Source organism: Mugil cephalus, chromosome 1, assembly GCF_022458985.1.
Source record: "Mugil cephalus isolate CIBA_MC_2020 chromosome 1, CIBA_Mcephalus_1.1, whole genome shotgun sequence".
Taxonomy (NCBI): Eukaryota; Metazoa; Chordata; class Actinopteri; order Mugiliformes; family Mugilidae; genus Mugil; species Mugil cephalus.
In genome coordinates this window covers 2,689,829-2,709,503 of record NC_061770.1, presented here as the reverse complement: position 1 = coordinate 2,709,503, position 19,675 = coordinate 2,689,829, and the positions used below count along the sequence as shown (strand labels likewise).

Here is a 19,675-nt window from a genome sequence, read left to right as displayed (position 1 = left end):
CCCCAGGAACTTGTAGGTCTTCACCACCTTAATATCTTCTCCCAGGATGTTGATAGGCAGCAGAGGGGGCTTGGACCTATGAATGTCAATGACCAGCTCCTTGGTCTAGCAAGTGTTCAAGAGCAGGCCGTTCTTTTTACTCCAGACACTAAAGGCTCCTATTAGGTCCCTATAAGGTCCCTAGACTAACGCCATCTGCTGGACATGTGTATGAATTGCATGAAGGTCTCGATGCACGTTAAATTGTATACATGTTAAAGACGTGGTCTACAAATTCCAACTCTGCATGAACACTGAGCATAACTGATTCATTAGGTACCATGAAGAAGTGGCCTAATGGCGTCTAATGTGAAAAGTGCCTGAATCAGCACTTTGTAACGGTCTAAATACATGTTTACATTTGGTTCCCAAAAAGAAAAAAGAAAAAGTCTTCTTATGCCCTACAATAACAGGCTGGGATTGAAATGTACAATTTTTAAGTATTTCAATGAGTGCATTTAACGGACAACAACGAAAAACACTAATTTGTTATTATTAACAATAATGCGCGTAGCAATAATATATATATATATATATATAAACCGATATGTGCAATAATCCACATAGATTGTTTTGATATGAGAGTAAAGTAGTGCTGCTTACACGTTGGCTATGAGGCGATTTATATGTGGAATAATCATTTTATTGCAGCAGCAGCAGCCATATAATTATTTAATAGGTTAGTCGTCCGTTGCTGTGACGTAACCTAATATAAACTCACTGTGCTTCGCGCGAGTCGTCCAACATGACGTTGGTGAGGAGGCCACCTGTGATTGGGCGGTGAGTACCCGGAAGTGATGGTATGATAAAGTAAAATGGTGTAATTTAACGTCTTAAATCTCACGAAATAATGGCGAGAGCGTAATCCCACTGTAGTCTGCTGCTGCTGCTCCACGTCTATCTCGTCTCCCCGTAACGCTCTGGGTGAAAGGTAGTGTTTGAACGCGGAATGTTAAAATGTTCTTGCTCTCTGTGTTGAGGCGAACTCACTACTAGCCTATCGTGATAAACAGTAGCTCGGTTAGCTCAACTCGGACATTCGACCAACTGTGTCCTCTTAACGGTAATGAGTGTCGGAGAATGACGGTGATGTCAGACATTTACTAACCTGCTAATTTACAAAGTGAGCTATATTAAACGACAACAGCGCTGGTAGCTTCATTTAAACGTAGCACAATTATCAAACCATATCAGCTAGGTTACAGTTATATCTCAAACTGTCTAACTAACGATAACCTCAAGTGACCGAAATAAAAATGTCAGCTTTATAAGAAATACCTTGGCAACGGTTTCAGTATATTTTTTTTTGTCAATTAATACATTAATCGATGCTCAAAGTTCAACATTTAAGAGTCTTGATATTTTTAAAAGCAAACTTAAAACCTACTTTTGCAGTTTAACTTATAATTGAATCTTGACTATTTATTTATGACTGTTTAAAAAATTGATCTCTTTTACTGTCTTAGTAGTTGGTATTTTTTAATCCGTTATTAACATAATTTTATCACTTTTCCTCCTGTTTGCCTTTTAGCATTTTTATTATTTTTAGTCAGATTTTCTTCACATTGTACTACTCTTATGTTCACTTTACTATTTGGAGTTTTTATTTACTGACTGATTTTACCTTGCTGTTAGTTGTATCCAGCCTCCGGTGTTTTCTCACCTATGATAGCGTTTCCACAGTTCTTGCTCCTGTTTTAATGCTCTTGTTTTAATGAATGCTATTCTTATTTGTAGTGCTTCACAGATTAAGTTGGGTCTGTCCGTGTATCTGTGGGTGTGTGTCTGTGCTGGGGAAGGGGTGGAGGTTGGGGGATACAGGTGTGATTATTGTGTAAAGCACTTTGTGCAAAAGTCTGATTAACTTACAGAAACAGGGTGGATTTTATTTAACATAATAAGATAAGATAATACTTTATTGATCCCCATTTGGGAAATTCAGTTGTTACAGCAGCACAAATAAAACAAATGAAATAGGACACAGAGAGCAGGCAACCACAACTTTAAATAGGACAACAAAAAGTACAGTACACAAGTGACAACAGTTGCGGAAATAGTAACAATGCTACAGACCTGTGTGCTGTTCACACTGCTGTTGTACAGTCTGATGACAGTGGGCACAAAGGAGCGTTTGAAGCGTTCAGTTCTGCATCAGGGTGGGATGATCCGCTGGCTGAATGAGCTGCCCATCAGCCACAGCTTGTGCAGAGGGTGAGAGGGATTGTCCAATATTGCACAGATTTTGTCCTTCACCCTCCTCTCAGCCAGTGTTTCTAGTCCAAGTTCATTCCCACCACCGAGCGGGCTTTCTTCACCAATTTATTGAGTCTGTTGACCTCACCAGTCTTGGCCCTGCCCCACCAACACACGACAGCACCAAGAAGACGACACTGGCAACCGTGGACTGGTAGAAGGTCTTGAGGTGTCTACTACAGACGCAATAGGACCTCAGTCTCCTCAGGAAGAACATCCTGCTTTGTCCTTTACTGTAGAGGGCGTCTGTAATCTCCACCTCCTCACCCTGGATGGTGACTGGGACAGGATTCCTCCGCTCCCTCCTGTAGTCCACCACCACCTCCTTAGTCTTGCTATATGCACAGAACTGACTCCTGTTTCTATGATCATAAAAAGCACATTTATGTTGTGTAAATGGTTCTTTGTAGTTATAAGCATCACTTAAATTGTGTGTTTTTGTTATTCACTGAACTTTGGAGCCTGTTTTCTCCTACTACCAGGAGTCTGGAACAGGTTATTTTAGTGAATATGGTTCACTAATTATTTGTGTTACTATTTGACTTCAGCTGAATGAATGTTTGTTATGCCCCATCAGTTTGCTTGCAGCCTGGCTCTCTGAGATGGACGGAGGACAGGAGGTGCGAGTGGACGCTGCCCCATACTGCTGCTCCACCTGTGATGGAGGGGAGGTCTCTGGACGCGGCGTGCCTCGTCGTAACAGGAAGACCCGCAGCCTGAGCACCTCCTCAGCCAGCAGCTCTGAGTACAGGTACATCTGCTTCTTTTTTCACAAGCTCCCAAAAAACCAAAATAAAACAGCTGGACTTTGGGGATCCTTGGAGACATTTCACCAACCATCAAGTCATCCAAGTCATTTTTCAGTCCTAAATGGAGACTTTGGGTTTCTTTAGTAGTAACACACCTGAAACTCACTCGGGTCTTAGCCCTAGCCATGTGAGACACTACCAGACACTCATCTGTACAGAGGAATTGGTTTCATTCCTATTATCCACCCATGATTGCTCTAACAAGACGTTAATGATGTGACATGGGGTGGGAACGAGAATGAAAAGTTATTTCAAGAATCATTTATTGTCATTATGTGTGTACATAACAAAATTCTGGATTGTAGCTCCTGGCTAAAGTAGTGCAAATATAAAAGTAGTAGTAGTTTTGATTAGCATTAAGACAGGAAGTAATGGGCACAGTGGCAGTGAACCTGTGCTACTACATTGAGGACCAAAGCATGGATTTATGGGGTGGTGACCTAAAGGGGTGGCTCGTCTGGATTTTTTTAAAGGTGATGACATGATTATGTTTGAAGCCGAAAGACAAGACATGATTTTCAGCATTTGCAGTTCACTAGAAACTATTCTTTCAAAAAGAATGTTGATTCGTCATTATTCACTTGGATTGTAAATGGCTATTTAACCAGAATGAACAAATCGGTGTGCATGTTCCTGTTGATTGAAGGGTTTTTTCTAATAGAGCATGTTGCCACAACAATATAGTATCGTTGACAGATAATCCCCTGACTGGTTGCTATTGTGTGGCATTTAAGAAGTTTCTCTTGAAATGTTTGTGAAACCGCCTTGTGACATAATCTGTGTTGCACCACCTCTCACATTTGTGAAATGTGTGGGAAAAATTGCTGCAACCGTGACAGAAAATACTTCACGAAAATGATATTTAAGACCTGATGTGTGTGTTGTATAAACTTACACGAGGCTTCTCAAAAGAGCACAGTTCTCCAAGATGTCGTAATCCACTCCCACAAATAGATCACTATTGAGTTTATTGTCAATTGAGAGTGATACTTCTCAATTCATTCCTGGAAAGTTTTTTTTTGGAAAGATTTTTGGTGAACAAAAGCTTGGAGAGGAAGGTGATTCTCTGAAGGTACTTAACACCTCTATGTTAGTGAATACCCATTGTTAGCATTTTTCTAGCATAATATAGGTGTGTCATTGGTGTCAAGACAAAGCATTTCTAAACTGGAGGAGCTAGTAGAGAAAAAGAACAGAATGAAGATTTAATGTTGCATTGAAATATTGAGGGTATGCAAACAAGTTGAGTAGGTAAAATCTCAATATAATAAGACAAGGCCTGACGAATGAATTTATCAAAGTTAAAGACAAACAAAAGGCATCATCAGAAATACTCAAGTGACTCAAACCAGTAGTTCTAGTTTATAAGACTAGAGAGGTGCTTTATGCATGTAGTAAAGGAAGCACATTACTATGAACATCATTTGACAATATACATATAACTTCTTTTCATGAAAATATGAAAATATTGATTAATGCAGCTTTGAGGGTCAGTTGATGTAATACATTCCCAATAGGATTTACTGGCTGTGTGATGTGCTGCAGCTTGAAGGCTGCATTTGTTCACCGTGGACATCCTCTTTAAAAACACTAACATGTTGTAAGAGTTTTCCACTGTTCAGCTGAACTGATAAAAAAAAAAATCTGATGTTTTAATATGAATGTTTACTAAAAAGGTGGCTTCTTGTCACCTTTACTTATAGGGTGTTGGTACTGTAGCAACGATAGATTAAAGTGTTTGTTTTTCAGATGTTTCACAATTCACTGTTACATTTCTAAGGATTGTGAAATAACCTACAGTTCAGCATCAAAGGTCACAGACAACATTCAACTTTAATATTAATTAATACAGTGAACCGAGTACTGGTTTGTCATAGGTTGCTAACCACAAAAACAACCCTCAGTCTGATATCACATCTGAGGTGATGTGCTCAGTAATCATTTTATAAATGTCTCAAGTATATTACTTCCCTTTTATTTGATGGGTTACTTCACATGAAGAAGCAGTTAATAATTTAGGACTTGTTGAGACAATCATGCACACGAGCCAGTATTTCAGTGTCAAATACTGTAAATATGTAAAATGTGACACTGTAAATGCATCAGAAGTGGTGATGTGGTTACTTTATTTATCACAACAGAACAGTTGCTCTTTTTACTAAGCTTAAAAATAGTTTCTTCTCTTCATTTGCATACTTTGCCAGCAGCCTCCTTTGTTTAAACCTGAATGTTTCCATTCTTTTTTTCAGGAGGACTCAGTCTCTTCATGGACCAAGTCCTGTGACCACATTCGGCCCGAAGGCATGCATGCTCCAGAACCCTCACGCAGTAATGTAAGGCTGGGCTTTTTGTTTGTTTGTTTTGACACATAATATCCAGTATGTGTGCCTTTTGGGCTTTATTATTAGAATCATGAGTGAGAGTGCAAATTTAAATAGTGTGAGTTTAGTGTTTAGTCAGTGCATCACCAAAATGCCACTGGTTATTGTTGATTTTAGATCTTGTTGCAATGCGCTCGCTAGCAGGTTCACTTGACTCAAAGATGAAGTGGTTGGATCACTGTGACCCTGGAAAACATGTTTGTTTGTTTTTCTCTCAAGAATGAATTTGCTGTGAGACCGAAAAAAAAAAAATCCTTAAACATCTAACAGGATAAAAGTGACGTGTTACATCAAGCTTCACAGTGACCACGTAATGTTCTGTCTTCAAAGTCTTCACCTCATGTCTTGTTTGGTTATGGACACATGTGGCAATAACTAGTTTGTCAGTCTGAGAAACATTTCTGTAATATCTTCAGCACACAACACAGCACGCCTGTTCTGACATCTATAATCCAATTTATTATCCGAGCTTTTCCCAAGCACAAGTAAAATGAAAAGCGTTTTAATAAATTATGAAACGAAGGAGATCATTTTGGTCAATAATTTAATTTATGGACTCTGGAAAGGCAATAAAATCAGCAGCATGATGTCCTACTCCTGGCATAATGTTGTACTTCCTTTTCACAGCACCCACATCTAACAAACTAAAACAAAACCAATTTCAACTTCTCCGCATCTCAAACGTACATGTTTTGTATATACACTGCCTTGATTACAGCAGGATTCACCTTGACATTGTTTCCATAAGAAACTTCTACAGCGGTTCCAAATTTGTTCCATGCTTCAGTCTATCCCAGCTTCAATGAATTTTTGATGGACCCTGTTCCGATTCACCGTTTACATGACTTTTGATCGGTTTGGGGAAAGGCATATTATACCCCTGTGAAACCTGGGGCTGTTTATTCCAATTGAGGTGTTTATATGAAACATGTAACCCAACTATTGTCATCTTGGAATATATCCATGCCATCAAGGAAGAAAGAATCCATTGATGGAATAACCTGGTCATTCAGTATATTCAGGTAGTCAGCTGACCTCATTCCTTGGGCATAATGTTGCTGAACCTAGACCTGAGCACCTACACTAACCCCAGATCATACCACTGACCCCACACTTCATCTGCCTCTCTTCTGACCCTGATGCCCCATCACTCTGGAACCAGTTATCCTCACTGATTAGTTGTTTTCTTAAGGCTACAAGCTGTTCAGTCCCAATCTCTTTAGTTGCGTTCACATTGTACCTGAAGAGACTTTACATAGTCTTCCTGGAATACCATGGTTCCCCACTATCCTTACAGTTTTTAATAATGCGTTGGATAATGCTCATAATGCTGCTTGATGCATGCCAATGATTTGACCCTTCTCACACAGACTAAAATCTTTTCCACAACCACAAGATGTGTCTTTCAACATGGTTATTTAAGAGATGAGAAACTACTCATTGCATCAGTTGGGGTTAAATAACTTGTTGGCAGCTGAAAGATAATCATCCACTGCAGTAATTATCCAATAGGAAGCTTGTACCCATTTGCTTAGTTAAATCCAGGTGGCGATTTTTTTATATTTTTTTTTGGCCAGGCAGCTGTACTGTCCTCTTTTGTGTTGAGATGCTATCATAAAATTAGTTTTTAAGGTGAGGTCAAGAAACGTTCCTGCTTCCATAGATGAAAGCTTTTCTGTACTTTAGTCTACAAAAGTAAATTGGGGTTAAAAGCCATTATCCTTGTAAAACTAGTGAATGCAGATCTTTATGTTGGACTTCTCCTAAATGGTTGCTTTTTTTTTATGTTGGACTTCTCCTAAATGGTTGCTTTTTTTTTAAAGAACCTGTTGACTTGATGATGTTGTCCCAATTTCCTCTTGTGTAAATTCCAACCCTGAAAAAATGCACTGGATTGCAAAACATGTCAATTCTTGTTTTTATGCTTGTTTTAATGCAAAATAGTGAAAGTAAGTGTGTGCTTAACACTGTTACAACTGTGTGTAGCTGTACTGACATTTTCATGAATTCATCATGACAGCTGTAGTGTTTCCAGATAGTGGGTTATGTGTATTTAAATTGTGTTTATAGAGTGTTAATTATGTATCTACCAAAAGCTAGTAATGAAGATGTGTTCAAACGTGCTCCCATACCCCATCACATCAGTCTGCTGTCAGTTTTTGCATCTGTCAAACACATCTGTCTGATCCTTGTCGGATTTAATGCGCTGGAAAATGCTTATCAGTTAATTCTTAATTTTAAAAAAAGCACATTTGGGACATCAAACTGGCATGTAAAACCAACCCTACTAGACAGTCTATTCAACATGAAATGTTCCAATAGGTCACAGATATGCTTCAGGTTTTCAGTGACTCATACTCAAGTGTCAGTTTTTTGGAGAAGTTTCGTTGTAGTTAGTTATTTGACACTAGACAAACAGGATGTGACATCGCCTGCCATGCCGACTGCTCTGTGAAGTGGGGGGAAAAAAATGAATAAACAAATAATAAAAAATTTTGTACCTAGTCTGGAGGAAGTGTGATCAGGACATCAACACCGCGGCTCAGGTGACAATACATGTGTCAGGTTTTCTTATTTTCTTCAATTGAGTTGTTTTAATTAATATTTCTGCCCAAGTCCCCTGAGAGTCCTTTAACTTGGATTTTTAACAAGTCAAGGGTAAGTTTAGACAGCTTTATAGATTAAAGAAGTTAAAACAATTTAGCTGTTAATAAGTAACCATATTTGAACACCTTTAGGAAGAGTGCTTTTTTTGTTGTCTTTTAGACGTGTGTGGGTGGTGTTTTGTTCTCTCTTGTAATAAGTTTCTGTGAAGCAACTAAAAAAGGTGATTTTAATTTTGCAGTTTTTTCCTTAATCATTTTGACGTGGGAACAGGATTTATTGCACGCGATGCACACTCAAAAATTTGTCTTGGTGTTTGGTATAAAAAAAGATCAGGGTTTTCCAGTCGTGACTATTTAAATAGTAGTTTGACATGGTAATCTTTACTTACAGTCCATTTACTTTTGTTAGAGCTCCATCCATCACCTCAGACAAATGAAAGGAAGGCATGTTGGGATTAGCCTTGGGGAGAAGCATTAGAAATTAGGTGCTCAAAAAATATTGTCTTTCATTTGCATTTAAAGTAATTCAATACAATTGTACTGAAATAAACATCTACTTCATGAAACATTTTAAACTTTGTAGGAAAGGTTGCCTCTCGTTGCAGCACTATTGACTTCACAAGATTTGAAATCTAGTTTAAGTAGAAAATCCAATATGCTAACGCTACTTACTACATAGACAATCATATCAGCACCACTCAGACACAGTATCAGCAGAGGTTGAACGCTCCACAATGGTAGGTTGTTAAGGATCTAGAGCTATGTATGAATGAGTTAAAGACAACACAAGTTCAATCAGAGTTATGAAAGAGTCTTTCCAGTCAGAGCCTGGCCAAACTGTTGATCTCCTGTCACCGAGCACTTCATTTGGATTAGACTCCTTAATACAGCTAGACAGGTTAAAAATAGTAAAACCAACCTTTCTCTATTCTAAACAAAGTCAGCCTGTGGTATTTTCAGAAAGACTTGCTTTCAAATATATTTGCGCATATTGTGTGCTGTCTCTGCAGGCAGTTGACTTTGTGCATTTGCACTTCAGGCAACATGAAAGGTGATTTGGGCCCCAGAGAGCCAAGTAAACTAGTCAAAGTTGACTCCCTTCAAAATGGAAACACTCAACTTAAGTTGTTTTCTGTGAAAGGGCGTGGCAGTGATACTACTCCAGGTAGATTTTTGTCTTTTGACTGCAGAGAATGTCCACCTCCTTGTCACGCTGGTCCCCGACACCCTGAACACGCCCTCAGATGGATAACTGCAGTGCGTCATGGAGTCGTTTTAAAGCCAGACGTGTAAACCAGTGTCACATGTAGCAACTGAACTGAATACACAGAGAAATGCTGCTGTTGCCTCATCACTGTGAAACCGGTCAGATTCAAGCCCTACAACTTTTTATCTTCTGTGCTGTTAATGAAGCTTTTGTTTCAGTTTATGCAGATGCAGGCTGCTTTTTAAATAGTTTTGAGGCTTTCCTGGATAAGTACATGGTGGAATGTGAAAAGGTCTTCAGGATACAGTATTTAGGGACTTCTTATTTGCATGACTACATGTATTTTGATCTATAGATAAAGACTATAAATATGTGTGTTTTCAGAAAGAATTACTAACTGCATGAACAGAATGGGATGATGGGAAGCTCACTTATATTCTATGGTATTTCCTTAAACTCCTGATCATATATTCTACTGCTTCTTTCCTATAACTGGCAGATGTTTTAAAAGTGAGATCTACTGACCAACAGTCATGTTTTGTTTATTACTGCACATAGCTGAGTGGAGAGAAATGTGTTTCATTGTAGTGTCTGTATTAGTTTGAGGAAAAGCCCTGCCACTGTTGTTCCTGTGAATCACACCTGTTAAAGCGAAGGCCTTCCCTCAAATGGGCGTGTTCAGAACAGCAGAGTAGGCGGGGGCTGAGATGAAGTCAACCTTAAGATGAGTGAGAGCTTTAATTCAGCAGCAGAATGCAGCAGGAAGGTTTAGTGTTAAGTCCTCACTGGGACAAATATAGCCACGGCTCGAGGGGTTGTTAGCTGATCCAGGAACTGTCCACGGCACATGTAGAGACTCTCAGACAGTCAGTGGGTGACTCACAGCTTGACCACAAGCAGTGAATTGGTTCAGTTGCTGAAGCTGCTCGGCAATGTGTAGCTTTAGAGGAAGTTGTTAGAGGCAGAATGAGTTTTGTCAGAGGGGCAACCTGGACACAGCTCTGTTCTCCCGCTGAGGCAGCCTGAAGCGTCATCCTCGTTACATGTGTACAGCCATGAAGTTTAACCAGTGCGTACTGCAGGACAGCCCTGGGAACCACGAGAACCGAGTCTGGAAATGGTAAGGGGACTTTCTAGCATCTTTGTCTGTTTCTCAACAGAGAACTTGTTTTATAGGTGAAATATTAAATGGCACAACAGATTACTGGAAACCAGATGTTCAGAGGCTGTGAGCTAATAACAAACTGATGCAACGTCAGAGCTGGGCTTTTTAGATCGGACACAGCATAAGAGATGTTTCTGTTTTCTGATTTTTTTATTTTTTTTAAAAATTCATTTATTTGTTTATTTTAATTGAAAGACTGATAATCCAAGTGTGCATTTATCCTGAGTGTGTAAAGTTGGAGTGTCGTAGGTTTTGGAGGCTTGGAATTGTCAGTGTTTGCATGTTATCACAGGCTGGTTGTGTAGCAGCATGGTCCTGCTGTTTGGACAGAGCAAGGTTGCTGAATGAATGGGAAAGGTCAGGGTGTGGAAGCTTTGAGGTGTTCAGAGGAGAAACCATTCTGAATAGATCACAGCTTGTCTCCATTTCAAATGCTAATGACGTTTTGCTTTGTTTCATATAATTGCATTTGAAACCTGATCTGCACAGTTTCAGTTGCTTGTACTGTACCTACAGTACAGTCTTTACTACATTTAAACATGCCTCTGCAGATAAACTGGTGGAGTTTTCATGCATTAGTTTGTGGCATTTTGAGTTGGATTGCATTATGCTGTTGTGGCTTTTTTGAAGGAAACAGGAACTCAATATGTCATAACAATGCTGTTTTTTATGTTATTTACATAGAAGTAAAGGATATTACAACTACGTTTTTGATGTACTGGTCCCATACTTGTTCAGTATCATAGAACCCAATGCAGGCGTCATGTTAATAAGTCACATCTTTTCAGAAGAGCGGGATGAAGCAGTGTTGCTGCAGTTTCTACCCGTGTGGTTGTGTTATTGCCCCTTTTGATTGTAGTAGGTAGTAAAAACAAGGACTAGAAAACAAGTCAGGAAGCATGAGTTCATATATAATGACTGGTAGGTGTCATGGTAGCAGTTGATAAACTTTAACCAGGACTTGACTGGATTAGAGAAAATATTAAAACCCTGAATCTGCATGAAACTAGTGACTGGTTAGATTTAGAAGCTCTAAGTGTTCACTCGGCAAGTAGATTGGTTTGTCTTGACTGTCACCAGTATTTGGTTGTGCTCACAGTTTGATCTGTTAAATATATCATACTTGAAAAATCTCGTAAATATACTGAGGATATCAAGATTTTATGTTTTCTGATGTCAGGAAACTGAAAAAGGTCCTTTTAAAAGAACCAGGAAAATCTAAGCCAGTCTCGGTAGATTTGGAGGCTGAAAATGCATTGTCCACGTGTAACAGGCGTAAAAGTTTAAGCATGACTCTGACTCTTGATGTTATTTAACACGGGACAAATGTCAAAACAGTGTCTGAAAGTTCCACTTATTTATTGGTGTTACATACTCCAGTTGTCCTGGTTTTGTTTGTAACTGTTAATATAAATGACAGATTTAATAAAAGGACTAATGAAATGTGGTACATTCAGAGGTTTTATAGGACTGTGAAATAATTACCAACTAACTGTATATGAAGATGGTCTAACCCTCCGTGACGTCACCCACTGGGTTTTCTTGAAGAGCAATGTTGAACCGTGGCTCCATGTTGGCAGTGAAAGGTTTGGAAAGGCGCGCACATCCAAAAAAAAGTTATGCGGAAGGTATAACAATGAAAAACTGTAGAAAAGATCTGCACACCTGCAGAAGCTCCCATTTAGACTTTTATTGTCATTATCATATCATACAACAAAAGTCTAAATGGGAGCTTCTGCAGGTGTGCAGATCTTTTCTACAGTTTCCCATCTTGGCAGTGTCCAATCCACCTTACACCCAAGTAACCCAGCAACAAACAGGTGGAGCTGAGGCAGACATGCCTGAAATTATGCCTAACTTTGGGTATTAATGAAAAATGTATTTCAAAACATCATGAAGAAACTGGTTCTAGAAACCACAACTCTCTCTCTGTACCAGGCCATTTCTACTCTGGAGAGACATTTTAACATGGAAGTTTAAATTTAATACATGACATATTTCTTAATGTGTTCAACACATTTAGTCTGCTACTGCTATACTGACATTTAGCCAATACTATGAGGTATGAATGCTCCTTGTAAACTAGGACTGTTAAAATCATAACTTCTTGCATAAAAACTCCAAGAATAAATTCTTTTATAAGGACTATAATCAGCCTGCTGTATCTCAGTATTTTCCTAATATGCATGACACAGCTGTAACTGATGAGAGCCATAGCTAAGTACAGTCAACAGACTCTGGTATTATTATTATTAAACAGGCATAGACTAGAACCTCTCTGAAGTTTCCAGTTTTAACTTGTACACTTCTTCTATGATCTGTGTGAGTCTGTGGAACATTCCTGTTTTCATGTCGCCATTAGTCCCTTTTATATCCTGTTGTATCATGAAGCGAGCATCACCGTCTCGTTTTTGTATTGTCCGTTTCACGGTTGATACGCTGTCACTCACTGGTAGGCATTGAGATGAGGTGAAGGATCTGCAGGTGGCATGGAGCAGTCTGAGGTATTTGGCTCCAGAGCTAGAGCTTAAGCGGATGTCTCTAATTGGAGGTACCAAGCAGTCCCAGTTATGATGACCAGAAGGAATCATTAGTTAACAAGTCTTACATCAGATCCGAGGATCAAGTTCCATCTAGATTCTCTCACTAGTGAAACCCTCAAATGGGCAAATGGGGCTGTGTTTTCAGTAGTAACGAAAAAAGTCCACATGAACAAGGTGATTCTTAAGGTAATATACAGAAATTCAATCAAACAACTTTGTTGATCTTATATGTATGTGTGAAAAAAAAACACAGTTACTTCTTTTCATTCAGCCTTTACATTTCTTGTATTAAGTTATTCGCTTATTAGCTTTCCAAGCGGTTAGCTTTGGTCACATTAAGACGGCAACAGTTGTCTAGTGTGGTGTTGTCACGACTTACATCTCATATTATACTTAAACTTCAAGCATGTTACATACTTGACTTCCCATGTTGTAACCACAAGCTCATGAGTTCTTTTGAATCAAACGTTGTTTGTTTTTTCAGGCACATTCAGGACCCCGCCAGCCAGAGGCTGACGTGGAACAAGCCACCAAAAAGTGTCCTTGTCATCAAGAAGATCCGAGATGCCAGTCTGCTTCAGCCTTTCAAAGAGCTCTGCATATTCCTCACCGAGGTATGACCTAGCACCAGAACTGACAGCACTCAGTGTTCAACAGTGTTTGTTGGCAGGAGGATGGTGAGGGATCAGCTCAAACATTAGTTATGTGGTCAAATGTTCCTGTAAGATAAAAAACAGTTGCTAATCTATTGGTTCTAGGCATTGTTTACCCAGAGTAGACGTTTAAAATAATAGGTAATACCAGAGATCAACAACCATTTAGACTCAGTTGAGCCCTTGTTGTTGGTATGAAAATGTTACGTATTGATTCGAAAAAAAAAAAAAAATCATTTCTGGCTGTTGTTAATTGTTTTCTTTTTGTTATTGTAGGTGAAAAACCTGATTGTTTACGTGGAAAATAAAGTTCTGGATGACCCAGCTATTTCAGGCGATGAAAACTTTGGTGTCATTACAAAGAAATTCTGCACTTTCAGAGAAGGTATGGAAGCGGTTATAACACACATGAATAGTAAATGTAAAAAAAAAGAGAGAGAGAGAGATATTATTTTGTGCAAGAGATGTAAATGGTTCCTTCTCTGTATATTCCTCAGATCTTGATGACATCTCCAATCGTGTGGACTTTATCATCTGCCTTGGTGGAGATGGGACTTTGCTGTATGCATCTTCACTCTTCCAGGTATTCAGCCAGATGTTCCCACTGACACTTTAAGAGTGTTTTTACGTTCACTGTTGTAACATTAGAACCTCCTCCTCTCTTCGTTCATTGTAGGAGAGTGTTCCACCAGTTATGGCCTTCCACCTGGGTTCCTTGGGCTTTCTGACTCCTTTCAAATTTGACACCTATCAGTCTCAGGTCACCCAAATAATTGAAGGTATAGAATGTCCTCCAATCTGTCCTCTAAGTTTCTGCGACATACTTGTACAAAATTCCTGTTTTTGTTTCCATTTAGTAACATATATGTTATATTTAAGGTAATGCTGCCATCGTCCTGCGTAGTCGCTTGAAAGTCCGGGTGCTTAAAGAGAACTGGGAGAAGAAAGCCAGGGTGGATGAAAAGGGAATCATCCTGACCAACGGGGACATTGAAACTAGCCGCAAAGCCATGCAGTATCAGGTAATCTCCAACATTAATGTCCAGCTCTTCTCTGTGCAATACTTACATTTAAAGATTACTTGGATACTGAGTGATTTTCATCAGCTGTGGTAGTTTATTAGGTTTGGGTGTTCAAAGGCTTTTAATCATTTAGCCACAGGGTGCAGCACTGTAAACAGGCCTGAAGGGCTCACCCATGTGTTCTCATCATCGTGACTCAGCCACAGTGTACGTGTTTTTAAAGAAACACTATCATCAGTGACATGCAGCTATGACTGCAGGTACAATACGAGGCAAATGATATTTGAAATTTTTTACAGATGCAAATCCAACAGCAGAGAGACAGTTTGACTATGCTGCTGTTGTGATGTCAGCAGCTATGTAAAGGAGTTTGTGGCAAACTGAAGGGTAGGAATGTTAACTTTTGAACTTGTGTCTTTCTCCGTGTACAGGTGCTGAATGAGGTGGTGGTGGACAGAGGACCCTCGTCTTATCTCTCTAACGTTGACCTCTTCCTGGACGGGCATCTCATAACGACAGTGCAGGGAGATGGTGAGTGGACAGTGCTACAGTCTTGTAGTGCTGACACATGAATTAGACCAGGAATTCTCCTAATACACTCTGAGTAAAACATTGTGACAGCCCAAACAAAGAGGTCTGTGGATGGGGCAAAGTTTAGTCTCTAACTCTGACTGACCTTCGCCTCCCAGGCAGCAGTGCACTTTGTACACAATTTTCTAGACACTCAAAGAATGTCCTTTGTAACACAAACAACCAACTACTATGGAAATATGCAGCAAAATGTTTACAGAGTACAAACATTCTCCTCCATAAAGGTTGTCAAGCCTTTGAGTCAGAGTCTCTATTAACACACATCTCTGTTCCCTCAGGTGTGATCGTATCTACACCTACAGGCAGCACAGCGTATGCAGTGGCAGCGGGAGCTTCCATGATTCACCCCAACGTCCCAGCCATCATGATCACCCCCATCTGTCCACACTCGCTCTCCTTCAGACCCATCGTGGTGCCTGCCGGGGTGGAGCTCAAGGTAAGGACTCTATTTGAGGGAGTGGTGTGGTGTGGCCTGGCATTAGAGCTCAGCGTGCCGCCAAGACTATAGCATGTCATCATCTGTGGTTTGTTTGACTAATACACCTGCCATGCACATCAGTCCAAGAGTGAGGAGTGAGGAAATAATTTTATCACTTCATGCCATGTCCAGACATGCGAGTGTGACTTCTCTACATTGTCCCCTGTTCTTTCTCAGATAATGCTGTCACGTGACGCCAGAAACACAGCCTGGGTGTCGTTTGATGGAAGAAAGAGACAAGAGATCTGCCACGGAGACAGGTCAGTCCACATACCAAGCTGGCCACCGTGCTTCAGTCACACAAACACACTGACAGTAACATTGAAACAGAGTTAATGAAGCAAAACAAAGCCTCAGGGCTGAAGGAGGATGATGATGGAGTCCCCTCAGCAGCTGCTTACACACTTCCAGGCTTTGTTGCATAATCTTCTCTACCTGCTTAGTGGGCATGAAGCCAAGAGTGTCCTCTGAGTAAGATCCATTCTCGTCCTTTATGTAACTCATCCAGACATAGACACAGGATTAGTATTACCTCAGCACATCATGTGACGTCATGTAAACTCTATGCTTTATTCAAATGTACTGACATTATCCCTGGTTAAAATATGTTGTTGCTACTTTCCACTTCCACTCCACTACATGTCAGAGGTGAAACAACTTTTAGACCTCTACACACACATACATTTCTGATAATATAATGTGATGTGGGGCAGAGTCTATGAACTACTTGCCAGTATGCCAATTAGCTCCACCTTTATGTGTGTGATAAAGGCATTAATGTGGCACTAAAGATAACGTCAAAACCATTCCTTGCAGGTCTTCAATCTAGTCATACTTCACTGACATTTTTATTCTTCTGATGGTTTTATGCTGGCTTTTTTCTGTCAATGTCATATCCCAACTTTGCACCCAAATAGCTGATTCATGTCACAGCCTTCATAATTCTTGAGTTAAAAAAAGAGAAGAATCAGATCACATAGATGCCAGTTCCCACTGGATTCATTTGAACACAGAACCTCTGTGATGGTAGAAACATGGTTGGTATAGTAAGCGACATGGCTGATTTGCACATGATTAATATCACAGACAGCCTCTGCAGGTAAAACTAGTCCACAGTGAATAGGGCTGTAATCACCTACCTGGCACTTGACATGAGTTTCCAGTATTCTTCAATAAAAGTCTATTGTTTCTTCATAAGGAAGTCTTTCTGCATCTGATGTCAACACCTTATTTGCTTTTCTTATTGCCAATACTGGAACTTTTCTTCCATGTGTGTCTACGTGTTTCCTCATTCAGTCTTCATCTCTTTTGTTTCCCCTCCCTGTTCCAGTATTAACATCACCACTTCCTGCTTCCCCGTTCCTTCCATCTGTTTCCGGGACCCGGTGAATGACTGGTTTGAGAGCCTGGCACAGTGTTTACACTGGAACGTGAGGAAGAAGCAGAACTACCTCAGCTCAGAGGACGAAGAGTTTTGAGGCGTTGGCTCCAGCATCAAGGTCTGATCAAAGGTCTCCTGGACTCCAAAGTCTTGTTTTTAGTTTGACTGTGCTCTATGCCATTTTGGCTTTTATGGATATGGAAGGTCTTACCGAACTCCATTCAAACAGTCTGTCAGTTAAGTTTCCCTTCGCAGGTATAAAAATAATACCATGGTGTTATTTTTATATAATACCATAGAAAACAACTATCAGTCCAAACAGCATTTCTGCTGCTTTTGACTTTCTTCTGTGTCGTATTAAAGTGGAATAAATATGAGGGAATAAGAGGCAAGATATTCAATCCTAATGTTAAGAAAATAAAGTGAAAATAAAGTCAAATATTTTTTAAAATGAATAATAATGGATATATTGGATAAGATGTGACAGTAATATAGTTTTACATTAGCTCCCATAGTATGTGGTCGTTCAGCCAACACTAGCTAGTAAGCTAGCTAGCAGTTAGCTAGCAAAATAAATCTGCTGAAATATTTGATGAATTTTAATAATTCAGGGTTAAAGTTAACTGTAAACCCCCCTTTTTCTCTGGCTCAACCCACTGCTCCGCTCAGTGTTACATTGGTTCTTAGGAGTATGCAGCATTAATTTAAGACTCTGTCAATTTCCAAAAATCTCATGTTTTATGTCACGCTTAAGGACATTAAAGTGATGGATTTTTGAATGGAGTTTGGTCCTGCTATTGGTCCAAGATCTATATACTGTGAAAATTGCAGTTTGCTGAGAATTTCTTTTTGCTCATTTAACCAGAAGGAAATGGAACACCTGGCTGGATCTTGGACCAAAATGCAGACAGGCAGGTTGTGGATGGCAGGTACTGCAGACCTCGAGATGGGTGTTATCTGGTCTGTTTAGCACTTTAAGAGAGGCAGGGACACATCTATGACTTTATACATAATGACTTTAAACTAATTCCTGCAGTTGAGGTGAACCCCAAGTTGCACTTTTTTGGGAAAAACAAATCTCAAATGAAACTCCAATCTATTAAACTAATCAGGAAAAACTGATGTGCAGTAATGCCATTAACGAAGGACGTGTAGTTTCACTTAGTTTTTCAGTGGATCCAGGGGAGGAGCAGGGAAACAGTGCATGTGCTCTGCAACAGTGACCCAGCTGTACAGACTGTGCCTTAAACACTGGTATCATTATTGTACAGAGATGTTATTTTTCAGCGTTTACATCACGTCTGTCATTTTTTTGACCACTCAGTTGCACATAAATGGGTTTTGTGCATTTTCGTTGTCCTAAACTATTGGAATGTGTATAACATCGGTTGAGCAGTGGACTAGGAGCTGGGAGGGGGTATTCATTCCAACCAGACACTATAGTTCAGATGTCTTCAGTGTCTTTTTAACATCTAGTTTTAATATGTCCTTTAAGCCATAGAATTGAATTTTTATATATATATATATATATAGATAGATAGATATATATAGATATGTATATTTTATAGATCAATGTCTGTGGGCTGTGGGTGGTTTAATGCTCTGTGTTGTTGTATGTGGAGATATCATAGGCTTTCTGTTCTATCAGTTTGCAAGTCTGCCATTGTGCAGCTTTTGTGGAGTATTTAAGGTGGCCTACATTACGTGTGTTCAGACACAGCGTCCAGAGGCCAACATGTACACGGTGAATCAGCTCAACAAATTGTGTGAAGGTGAAATGATGAACAGTGGTGTTACCTGTCTCAAAAAACCCACAGAGCTCTGAAAGGCAATCATTCCTTTATCTTTTGAGTTTGTATATAGATGGAATAGTTGAATGAGTTTAATTTTGTAAAGCCCACGTGTTTATTAACTGGTTTACAATGTATTATGATGAAAATAAATCTATTTGGTACTTTTTTATATGAATAAGTTCAACAGTTCTTTTTATTGATCAGCAGTTCTGATTGTCAAGTTCAACTTTTTAACAGGAGTAATTGGACAAAATTACAATGACACACTTAAACTTAATTCAAAGTGCATTCCAGGGCAGTCTTAATGTTTTTAGAAGAAGATATTAGCAGGTTTGTGTCAAATGTTCGTCTGAACTGTTGAATCTCAGTAAACCCCCAGTTCTACTAAAAGCCCAGGCTGTGACCTCTCTTCTATGAAGCAGCGTCATGTCTTAAAGTGCTTTTCACTTTCAATACTCTGAGAATATGTAACTTTTGTATCACTGAGTTTGTTAATGTTTCTAATATGAATTCTGAAACGCTTTGGAAAAACACTTCAATAAAACCGATGGTTTAACCAGAATGATTGTGTCCTGTTTGATCTTCTCCCCTGAAACTAGCCCCTCACTTCATGTTTTCATGTAAAGTATGTGGTGGAAGCTGCTGAAGGAGAAACCTACGTGGATGTAACTTTGGTTCTGTGAGTACGTGCTTGGAGGAGGCCGAGGCCGTTCACTATACTATCATTACATCTAAAGAACTTCTTTTCACTCTT

At 39.5% G+C, this 19,675-nt stretch overlaps 1 protein-coding gene across 3 annotated transcripts; it reads left to right on the top strand.

Annotated features, from left to right (window-relative positions):
- Nucleotides 1-822: 822 nt before the first annotated feature.
- On the top strand, nucleotides 823-19,483 carry nadka (NAD kinase a). 3 transcript variants are annotated; one of them, XM_047584470.1, is made up of 13 exons: nucleotides 823-970; nucleotides 2,870-3,043; nucleotides 5,351-5,434; nucleotides 13,488-13,617; nucleotides 13,933-14,041; nucleotides 14,154-14,239; nucleotides 14,333-14,435; nucleotides 14,536-14,678; nucleotides 15,110-15,209; nucleotides 15,548-15,705; nucleotides 15,925-16,007; nucleotides 17,078-17,246; nucleotides 17,994-19,483. In XM_047584470.1, exons 2-12 carry the CDS (start codon nucleotides 2,895-2,897, stop codon nucleotides 17,223-17,225), a joined length of 1,293 nt encoding a protein of 430 aa, XP_047440426.1. In that variant the 5' UTR covers nucleotides 823-970; nucleotides 2,870-2,894; the 3' UTR covers nucleotides 17,226-17,246; nucleotides 17,994-19,483. The 3 variants fall into 3 exon arrangements, with proteins under 3 accessions (XP_047440426.1, XP_047440417.1, XP_047440431.1); XM_047584461.1 differs by having other exon boundaries at nucleotides 17,078-19,483; XM_047584475.1 differs by lacking the exons at nucleotides 823-970; nucleotides 2,870-3,043; nucleotides 5,351-5,434 and adding an exon at nucleotides 9,905-10,415 and having other exon boundaries at nucleotides 17,078-19,483.
- The last annotated feature ends 192 nt before the right edge of the window (nucleotides 19,484-19,675 follow it).

Coding starts and splice junctions, on each gene's coding strand:
- nadka (XM_047584470.1), top strand. CDS start 2,895: ATGGACGGAGGACAGGAGGTGCGAGTGGACGCTGCCCCATACTGCTGC. Junction 15,706..15,924: donor CTGCCGGGGTGGAGCTCAAG/GTAAGGACTCTA, acceptor GTTCTTTCTCAG/ATAATGCTGTCACGTGACGC. Junction 16,008..17,077: donor GAGATCTGCCACGGAGACAG/GTCAGTCCACAT, acceptor TCCCTGTTCCAG/TATTAACATCACCACTTCCT.